The sequence below is a fragment of the Carassius auratus genome, chromosome 23, assembly GCF_003368295.1.
Source record: "Carassius auratus strain Wakin chromosome 23, ASM336829v1, whole genome shotgun sequence".
Taxonomy (NCBI): Eukaryota; Metazoa; Chordata; class Actinopteri; order Cypriniformes; family Cyprinidae; genus Carassius; species Carassius auratus.
In genome coordinates, this window is record NC_039265.1 from 9,973,434 (window position 1) to 9,984,278 (window position 10,845).

Here is a 10,845-nt window from a genome sequence, read left to right on the forward strand (position 1 = left end):
GTAGTTATTATGTCCATGTGGTTAAAGTCGTAAAGCTGGTTGAGTTACGGGATCATGTTTCTCAAATAGACATGTTGTGACGTGCTGCATGGTCATCTTCCACAGGCTGAGCACATGCTATGGGTAATCTTGTTAAATCTTTAGCCTATTTGATTTATCTTAATCATACAGCCCTACTTAATAAACAGAGAAAGGTACGCAATAACTATTTAGAAGTATTTAAGACAATTGTCCCTTGTAAAGGGTGAACTGTGCATATTTCTCTCCTGATTCAGGCGAGATTACTTTTTTCATTAAAGAGAAAGCAATATTGTGTATAGAGGACTACTTTTTTTAGCCTGAAGCAACATTAAAAACATCTTAATGATAAATGTATTTATTATAAACACTGAGCTTTTCACTTGACAAGATGTTAGTTGATGGACTTGATGGTGTGGATTACTTGTCTTTTATTATGTTTTCATCATTGTACAACTGTAATGACTTTGTACGACTGTAACGACTGGGTGAAGGAGGGGCAGGAAGCAAGTGCGAGGTTAATGATATTTAATGAGAATAATGAGACCCACACTCATCTGACGTGTTGAACATGTTCCTGGAGAGATGAAGAAAAAACCTGTATTTCATCCAGGTAAACATATATAAACTGATCTACCATGTCTCTCAACACGTCATTAACGAGTGCTTGGAAAACCACTTGCGAGTTGGAGAGCCCGAACGGCATCACCAAATATTCAAAGTGCCCTCTAGGGGTGTTAAAGGTGGTTTTCCATTCATCCCCCTTCCTGATGCGGACCAAATGATAAGCTTTACGTAAATCCAATTTTGTGAATATGGATGCTCCCTGTAACCTCTCGAAGGCTGAAGACATCAACGGTAAAGGATAGGTGTTCTTTATATGTATATGTATATATTTATATGTATATATTTTTATGATGTTGTTCAGCTCTCGGTAGTCCATACAAGGTCACATAGAACCATTCTTCTTACCCACAAAAAAGAATCCCGCCCCCGCTGGAGAAGAGGAAGGGCGGATGAACCTCGATGCCAATGAATCAGAAATGTATTTCTCCATGGCCTCCCTCTCCGGAATAGAAAGAGAGTAAAGTTTGCCTTTAGGCGGAGACTTACCTGGCACTAAATCTATCGCACAGTCGTAGGGACGATGCGGAGGAAGAGAAGCAGCACGGGACTTACTGAACATCTCCTTCAGGTCCAAGTATTCTGCAGGCACATTTGATAACACCATGTTCTCTTTCTGAAAGACAGAAACAGGAACCACACAAGCAGAAACCAGACAAGACTCCACAATGTGGCAGTGTTGGAACCCCAATCCACTCGTGGATTATGTTTGATTAACCAGGGGTGACCCAAAACAATGGGAGCTACAGGGGAGTCCATGAGGATATGGTTTCACTGTCGTTGCCTGAGGTGGGCAGAGTGATGGGTTCAGTGTAGTGGGTGACGTGTGGCAGTTCCTGGCCATTGAGTGCGGTGACATGGATGGGATGAAACAAAGGAAGGACTGGAAGGTTCAGGTAACGTGCAAGGAGAGAGTCAATGAAATTACCTTTGGCCCCAGAGTCCAGAAGAGCGTGACAGTCGTGAGTGTGGTTCTCCCACCGCAGTTTCACCAGAAGGAGAGTTGATGATGTGGTTGAGGACTTCCCGGCGGAGATCCCACCCGATAGTAGCCTCAAACTTCGGACAGGAATGGATGGAATGCTCCGAGCCACCGCAATATAAGCATAGTCCTTAGGACCTCCGCCACTCTCTCTCCCTCCGGGAAAGCCGAGCTCTACCCACCTACATGGGTTCGTGATCGTAGATGGGACCGGCCATGTTCTCTCGACTCGAGCGGCCCTTTTCCGGAGAGACATAATGGCGTGTAGGACTGACTTGTTTACCCAGGCGGTTAATCCGAGCGTCCACCCGGAGTGCCAGGACGATTAGGCCATTGAGCGTTGGGGGCAGCTCGAGGAGGTAGATTTCCTTCTGAACATGGTCGGCCAGCCCATGCAGGAATCGATCCCACTTCGCCGCCTCGTTCCACTAGCACGCGGCCGCTAGGGTGCGGAACTGAATGGAATAGTCCGACACTGAGGATTTTTCTTGTTTAAGGTCCGAGAGCTGGTGAGCGGCCTCCCTGCTGGCCGGGGCTTGATCGAAGACCCGTTTCATCTCTTCGAAGCGGGAGTGGAACGAGGCACAACACGGATGTTGATTCTCCCTCACCGCCGTCCCCCATAAGGCGGCAGGGAGTTATAATCACTACAGTTATTGTGGATCTTCTCCGAGCAGTATCTCTGTATGGAGAATTGTCTTCTCTGTATTTTGGAAGGTAACCAATGATAGTCCTGAATACAATCCAGGTCACTAAGGAAGCATTGGATCAGGAAACTTTTTCTGGAAGACCATGTCTCTTATAGACTGGCTAAACAAAGGACTTGGTCAGTAAAATGTTTTTTAAAATGTGGACTTTAGACTGTTTCATCCTATATTTAAAGTACACTTTTACAGTTAAAGGTTCCAAAAGGAGGTTTTCACAGTAGATGTCAATAAAAACCTTTACTTTTAACAGTGTATGGTCATTATTGAGAGCCAAACTACACTATGTAGCTTTGCTTCAAAAATGTGTATGAATTCAGTACTAAACCAAATTTTCAGTGAAAGTAGCTGAAGGCAGGTTGATTTGTTCGCGAAAAGTTCCTAAGTGATGTCATTGGATGGTGACATCATTACGTAACCATGACGCAAAATTGCATTACTGAAATTTCCATAAAAATAGGGTGAAATTGGTTAATATTAAATAATTTTCTGTATTGACTTGTACTTTAAATTACGCTTTGCTTTTGTCTAGATTTGTAAACTTAAAGGGAAAGATCACTCAAAAATGTAAATTCTGTCATTAATTTCTCACACTCATGTATGTATGAAGGTAAAAGAGTAGCAAAGCTCGAGAACTTGTTGATTTGTACGGTGACTGGAATGGGTCATTTTTGGTTCAAGTTCAATCAAGTTAAATTTTATTTATATAGCACATTTAAAAACAATCATAATTGACCAAAGTGCTTCACAAGATCGAACAAAGAGAAAAAAAAAAATTTATTATACGGACAATATTACACAAAGTGCAAACAAAACCAACAGGTCAAGATATCAAAGCGCAACTAGAATTGAAAGCCAAAGCACAGTAATGCGTCTTAAGCAAGGACTTGAAAGTTTCAATAGTCTGAGCTTTTTTTACATAAATTGTTAGGCTATTCCAGATATTAGGAGCAGCCACTGCAAATGCTCTGTCACCTATTTTTTTTGCCTAGATCTGGGCACATCGAGGAGCATCTGGTCGGAAGACCTCAGTACTTTGACGGGTGTGTGGATGTGTAGGAGCTCCATCATATATGAAGGAGACAACCCACTCAAGATTTTAAAAACAATTAAAGCAATTTTAAATTTAATTCTAAAACAAACAGGAAGCCAGTGAAGTGAGGCCAATACTGGTGTAATGTGTTCACATTTTTTGGTCCCGGTTAAAAGTCGAGCCGCGGTGTTCTGCACTAACTGTAGCCTTCGGAGTGATGACTGGTCCAAACCGGCATACAAAGAGTTACAGTAGTCTAATCGCGACATAATAAAAGCATGTATGACTCTTTCAAAGTCTTTGCGTAGCATGTATTGCTTGACCTTATAGCCAGAAGTCTCAAGTGGAAGAAGCTAGTTTTAACAACTGAGTTCACTTAGTCATGTTGTGGCCACGAGATATTCATTCGTGGGAACGTGAAAATGATGTGGCCACATGATGCAAACTATTCCTAAAGAAAAGATTTGGGTGTAGAATATCCATTAGCTGTGCTGAGGTTTAGTGTCAACGGTGAACTTCATGGTAGTTTAGATCTTTGAGCTAGTCAGTTATTTACTAAACTTGCACAACTTGTCTTCTGCAGCTTATTTTCCTCTGAGTGAACTTCATTTATATCCATTCACTGGATACATATATTTTTGTTCTTTATGTCTTTCATGTTTAGAACCTTGCAGCCTTAACCATAATAACTAGACAATAACAGGAACCAGCACGTCAGACTCCCACTCCTACTGTCTCCACCCTCTTTCACTCTGTCTTTATACAGCACACGGTCGTCTGCTGCTCATGTTTGTCTAGAAACAAATTTCTCATCATGTGGACAACTCTTATGAAGTTAGACCTGGCCTCTGTTGGCCTGGCTCTGTTTCTGGGCTTTATTTTTATAGTTTTGTTCGAGCTCATTAGGATTATTTCCTACAGAGGTCAAACTCCACCTGGTCCCAGACCGCTGCCTTTTGTTGGAAACATACCGTATTTTTTGAAGAACCCAATGGAGTTCATAAGATCGGTGAGTGTTTGCTTTGAGTATAGAGGCTTTGTTTTTGTAGAAAGATGTCTTAAATTCACTTTGCTCTGTGAAATCTGATTGCTATGTTGCCTTCATTCTCTACAATAGGTCTCTTTCACTAAGCATATGTATGCACAAATCTGTGTGAAATGTGAGTATGAACTATTTTAAGAACAAATCATGAAATTTGATGAAAAAAATAGTAATAACTAAACCAGACATACACAAAAAGCACTACTCTATCATGTGAAGAAGTTAGATTCATCCTAAGTATGTTGCATGTTGCATTAATTGTATTATAATATAAATTATATAATAAAACTAAGTAAATAATAAAATTTTATTTGATCTTAAATACATTCCATTACATTGGTGTGCACAGAAAGAGCCAACTTTAATCACTGACAAGAAAGTGCATTTTGACCCAATATATATGCCCCTGTACAATAACTTTTTTTCTCTGAATTGAATGAGTTTATTCTCAACATTTTATATTTTTTTTTTCTTGAAATTTAATGACTTTTTCCTCTTTCCTTTATTATTATTGCTTGACCCTAATCCCCTTCTGTAGTACACTGTATTATGCTACCTGTCATATTGTGTTTGATTTTAATTAAAAACCCCATTTTTGGGTTCATATAACCCAGCGTTAGACCTATAGTTAATTTCAAACAATATTTGAATTGAATAAAACAGTCCACCATGTTAATTGATATATTACCTGATATAATGTATGACCTACTGTATAAACAATCATTTCAGAGCAGTTTTGTTGTAGTCAGTTACCCTGTAACTACATGGAATAAGGGGGGAACAAGCACCACTTTAAAATACAGCACGCAAATGTTGTATTTACACTGTAAAACAAGTTGTACTTAAACACAGAACAAGTGTATATTTGCACAGTAATTACAGAGAAAAATAGTCCAATAGTTTTAATTTAATTGTTTCTATGCCTTTTTACCTTAAAAAAAAAACTTGGAAAAAAAAGGTACACAACAATTTTAAAAACATTCACAGTAAATATAGTATACTTACATAGTTTTTCCGTTATTAAAAGCATTAGCCAGAACGCCAAATTCTTGTACAAACAAACATATTGTGAATTAGGAAGACATTTTTCATGAAAAGTTCTCCTGTGTGTACAAATACAAAATTATCCATGCAATTGTTAGTGAATGAGACCTATTGTCTGAACTTTAGTTTTGTTTAAGTTCTGTGAAATCTTTTCTGAGCAGATATCTCAGTATGGAGAGATGGCCACCGTCTATCTGGGGAGAAAGCCATCAATATTTCTCAATACAATCGAAATTGCGAAGGAAGCCCTGGTCCAAAATGCATCATCTTTTTCAGGAAGGCCACAACTACCACTTCTGATCTGGATCACTGAAGGATATGGTCAGTAATATGTTGTTCTGAAAATGATTTGGTGCTGTAGGGTATATTAGAACATCCAAATTTCAGCTTTCACACCAGAACTCTGTATGGGGGAACTAAATTAGCTCCTACTTCAGAGTGTGGTGGCTTCTGCCGATGCTGTGATTCTCAAAAGAAATGATTCTCAAAGTCTTGGGGTTTTGATGCCAGATGATAAGACTTTATTGTTCAGAGACAATAAAGCCGAGAGACCCCGCAGGGAATCTCCAGAGTCTGTGTCTGCACACTCTTTTATACAGTTTTTTCTTTAAGGCGTGTTCCATACATTTCCTTCATCATGTCATTGTTTACCCATTTTTGGCTATGCCTCCAGTCTGCTTCCTGCAAGCCGACAGAAGACCCCAGTTTATGTTATGTTAAAGCAAAGTCCTTTAGGCAAGTCGTGCCACTCGGCCGCCATCTTGGCAATGCCTCTGGGCAGCTATTTCAGACTAACAAGACCAGGCTCCTATCTAAATGAATGGGCATAGAGTCAGAACTGCACTTTCACTGGTCACCGGGACATAAAAACTGAAAATCGCTGAAAAATTGTGATGACTTTGCCCCAAAATAAGGTTTAAAATGCCTTTTCCCCACAGGTTATACTTTTACTATGCATGCACAAGGGTTCCTCAACTGTGACATGAGATTCAATCGTGCATTTGCATCTCTGTTATCACATAACCCACAACAAAAACAAGTGCTTGTAAATGCAGTGCATAAAGACGCCACTGACGGCTGTTTCAGAGTTCCTGCTGCTGTTGAGAATGCAGCCAGGAAAACGGCCTGAGGGAGAAATTGGTTCTCTAGGAACCAAATTACTTGCTAGTTCCTTGAACTGAGTTCCTAGAGCTACAGTACATGGTTCGAAAGCCCCTATTATGTCAGGCAATGCTGGAACATAAAACTAAAAGCATCTTCTTTCATGATTTTGGTATCTGGTTGAAGATGGTCTTGATCACTTGAAGAACCAACCAGGGAAGTAGGAGTTTTTATCTTGATGTGTTATTCTCAAACCTTTTAAGACCATGTACATTTGGTCTTGGTCTGGATTTGGGCCTCAAGCAGTCTACTGTGAATCTAAATCTGAGATTCTGCCAGCCAGTGGGGCCAAGGTCAACTTAGTAGACCTACAGTAGGTTGACAAGATGTTTAGGGCTATGCATCCATTTTAGTTTAACTCATCTATGTATATCCTGTTAACTCTAAAGGTACTCTCTCATATTAAGGTATCGTAATGGCCACATATGGCCACTCTTGGAGGCAGCAGAGACGGTTTGCTCTGCACACGCTCAGGAACTTTGGCCTGGGGAAGAAGTCTGTGGAGGAACGTGTGACAGAGGAAAGCAGCTACCTGGTTCATGAAATGATCATTTCAGAAGGTTATTGAGAATTGTAGTCACTGTTTGAACATTTTTAATGTTTTGAGGCATTGTAGACTCACAATGACATCCTTTATAATTCTTGCTCAGTATTTACGTTGACTTCAAATGCCATTAAACCAGATCTGTTTTAATGCCAGCTGTAATGTCAATTTAAATTCATTTACTTGGCAAGATTCTCTTCAAAGCATTAAATCAGTACTTGACAGAGACTAACACATGGTTTTCTTTGTTGAAGGCAAGTCTTTCGACCCCCAACATGCCATACAGAATGCTGTATCCAACATTATCTGTTCCATTGTGTTTGGGGATCGTTTCGACTATGATAACAAGCGCTTCAAATACCTCCTGGAAATCTTGAAGGAGAACATCATTCAGTCAGGGTCCCTTGTTGGACAGGTATGAACAAGTACTAAATACTGTAAATGTTTTAGCTTATGACTATCCCAGTATCCCACTGGATCAGGAGGTCAATCATGTTCATTAAGGCTGTATGCAATTACTTGACCTGGGATGTCTAGTCCTGCTCCTGGAGGTCCACCTTCTTAAAGAGTTTAACTCAAACTCTCAAACTAACTTGAAAAGGCTGATCAATCTGGTGTTTAAGATCCAGTTGAAGCTAAACTCTGCAGGAAGGTGGAATTACAGGAGTAGGACTGGAGACTCCTGCAGTTGATGCAGCATTGTAGTTATATGTAGCCATTTTATTTTCCAGGTGTTTAACTTGCTTCCCATAATCAAACATTTGCCAGGACCACACCAGAAAATTTACCAGAATGCAACAGAGTTGAAGGCTTTCATCAAGGAAGCAGTCAAAACACACAGAGAAACTCTGGATCCAGACAGTCCACGGGACTTTATTGATGCCTATCTGCTAGAGATTGAGAAAGTGAGATCATCATGACCAATATTATCCACTCTTTGATGGTAGATAGTCAGAGCTTCATTCCCAGTCCTAACTCGGAGTTGTTGACTGAATATTTTTTTGCAGGACCAACAATATTCCAAGGGTGAAATTACAGTAAGCTGCTAAGGAACTAGATATGCTTGGTTAAACTGAAATGCATGTTTTTTTCTTGGAGCAGCAAAAGTCCAACGAGGACTCCACATTTCATGAGGATAACATGGTTATGTCAGTAGCTGACTTGTTTCTGGCTGGAACCGACACCACAGCGACCACCATCAGATGGGGGCTCATCTACCTGACTCAGAACCCAGATGTACAAGGTATAATTTAGCCTAAAGTCAGCAATCTGTAGCTCAAACAGTAAATTATGGTGCTAGGAGATTCCAAATTGATAGAAATGATACCCCGGGAATGCATGAACTGATAATTTACACATGTCTTACAGCTGTTTTGAATATAAACTACTTCCAAGTGAATAAATGTAGATATAAATTTGAGAAGGTGATAAAGTGTTCTGTTCTTTTGCATACAGTCCAAGGTTTAGTTCACCTAAAAGTCAGAATTCTGTCTTCTATAAAAGGTAATAGCTTTGTTTGAAGAACAGAAAAAGTTGTTTTTGTTATTCACTGAAAATGCCCTTCTTCACCGATCTCAATTCTCATTTATACAATGTTTCCACATTCATTTAACTATTAATTCTGAGTCGCACAACCAAAGACTTAAGTATGCCCAAATGCGTATCTTAACAGCTGCCAGTTCATGGCTCTCCTATTGATTTGTTGTAGCTTTGAAGTAAAACCTTTACTCATCAGCTTTGGTTTCATTACAGAGCGATGTCATGAGGAGATTGTTCGGGTGCTGGGTTACGACCGCTTGCCCAGCATGGATGACCGTGACAAACTACCGTACACATACGCCACTGTTCATGAGATTCAACGCTGTGCCAACATTTCACCCTCCAGCGGCTTACATGAAACGACTCAGCACACAAAACTACGAGGATACGACATTCCCAAGGTAATGAATGGACCATAGCTGTGTTGTGTTTCTTAATTGAAATTGTTTTCGATAACACATGTCGTGGTTCTAGGGTACTGTGATATTAACCAACTTAACAGCAATTTTAACTGATAAGGAGCACTGGAAGAACCCAGACACCTTTAACCCAGAGAATTTCTTAGATGATAATGGACATTTCTTCAAACCAGAGTCTTTCCTCGTTTTTTCCTTGGGTGAGTCACCTTTGAATATGACTTGAGTAGACTTAGAGTGAAAACAAGTAGGTTGATATGATTGTTGATTATCTCCATTTATCAGGTCCGAGGGTCTGTCTCGGTGAGACCCTAGCTAAGACAGAGCTCTTCCTCTTCGTCACTTCTCTCTTACAGCGGATTCGTTTCTCCTGGCCACCTGATGCGAAGTGGCCAGACATGAATGGGATTGTCAGTTTAGTCCGCTCTCCTGAGCCATTCAACATCATCTGCCACAGCAGAGGATCCACAGAGTGACCATCAGTACACTTTCCAACTTCTACACAAGTTTTCAAATTTTTCACCAGTTTATAAGTATAAGTCGGCAAATTGATGTTAATATTTTTAGCCCTGAAAGATTATATTCTAGTTTAATAGTTACTGTTTTGAAAAAAAAAAGATGCTCTAATTGTTCTATAGTGTGGAATCTGTTGTAATACCACTATAAATTATAAAGCTTTTTTCTTATGATGTAAACTTTTATATAACAACCTAAGTCAGGCTTATACTTGCGCAAACCAGATTTATATCTTGCAGTTATGGCTCAAATTCACATGGAGCTGCAACACATCCTGTTTGGGTGCATGCTTGAAATTGCTGAACTGGTTGAGTTAATGTATTTACAGTATGTGCTATATGTGTGCTATATTAAAATCTAAGTTTTCATATAATACAGATCCTTTTTGACAATATTTAATAAAACCTTCAGTATATTTTAGGAAATAGTATAAGGAAATAGAATATGGCATGGGTGAAGTGGGAAATCGCCAATTCACTGTCACCTTTCCACCACTTTCCAGACCTTTTGTATAACAATACAACTTGCAAAAACATGAACCGAGATAATCAAGTGACATTCCAACTTTATCCTTTGTCTTTATAAAGCTCACGTTCATCTGCTCATGTTTGTCTTGAAATTAATCTGACATCATGTGGACAACTCTTATGTAGTGAGACTCTGTAGGCTTTATTTTTGAGGTTTTGTTTGGGACCTTAAAGATTAATTCTTACAGAGCTTAAAACTCCACTTGGTCCAAGACCGCTGCCTTTTGTGGGAACCATTCCATATTTTTTAAAGAACCCAATGGAGTTCATAAGATCTGTGAGTGTTTGCTTAAATAAAGAGGCTTTGCTTTTGTTGAAAAGGGTCTCATGTTCACCTTACTTTATAAAATGTACGCGTTGACTTCATTCACAGGTATGACAGGGTGTTGTGTTGAAGTGCTGTGATATCTTTTCTGAGCAGTTATCTCAGTATGGAGGGATGAACACTGTGTATTTTGGAAGAAAACCAGCAATACTCTTCAATAAAATCGAACTTGTGAAGGAAGCCATGGAGAAAAATTATTCATCTTTTTCAGGAAGGCCTCCCAATTCTAATCTGAGCAACTGGAGGATATTGTCACAGTTCGAAACAGACCCAAAAGCGAAAGCTGGTTGAAAATGTATTGAACAAAAAAGAGTAAATGCAACACAGGCTGTCTGTCAATCACAGGTCATCTTGGAGATCACAGAGCAGG

The 10,845-nt window shown here is 39.6% G+C and overlaps 1 protein-coding gene across 2 annotated transcripts; it reads left to right on the forward strand.

The window, feature by feature from the left end:
• Positions 1-4,090: 4,090 nt before the first annotated feature.
• On the forward strand, positions 4,091-9,896 carry LOC113041251 (cytochrome P450 2J5-like). Of its 2 annotated transcripts, XM_026199682.1 has the most exons (10): positions 4,267-4,370; positions 4,479-4,521; positions 5,609-5,768; positions 7,016-7,168; positions 7,407-7,567; positions 7,884-8,057; positions 8,254-8,395; positions 8,905-9,092; positions 9,166-9,307; positions 9,393-9,896. In XM_026199682.1, the coding sequence occupies exons 3-10, from the start codon at positions 5,627-5,629 to the stop codon at positions 9,581-9,583; spliced, it is 1,293 nt and encodes a 430-aa protein (XP_026055467.1). In that variant the 5' UTR covers positions 4,267-4,370; positions 4,479-4,521; positions 5,609-5,626; the 3' UTR covers positions 9,584-9,896. The 2 variants fall into 2 exon arrangements, with proteins under 2 accessions (XP_026055466.1, XP_026055467.1); XM_026199681.1 differs by lacking the exon at positions 4,479-4,521 and having other exon boundaries at positions 4,091-4,370.
• The last annotated feature ends 949 nt before the right edge of the window (positions 9,897-10,845 follow it).

Excerpts from the sequence above, each read along its gene's own strand:
- LOC113041251 (XM_026199681.1), top strand. The coding sequence starts at position 4,176 with ATGTGGACAACTCTTATGAAGTTAGACCTGGCCTCTGTTGGCCTGGCT. Across the intron at positions 4,371-5,608 it reads CAATGGAGTTCATAAGATCG|ATATCTCAGTATGGAGAGAT; the intron begins GTGAGTGTTTGC and ends TTTTCTGAGCAG. Across the intron at positions 5,769-7,015 it reads CTGGATCACTGAAGGATATG|GTATCGTAATGGCCACATAT; the intron begins GTCAGTAATATG and ends TCTCATATTAAG.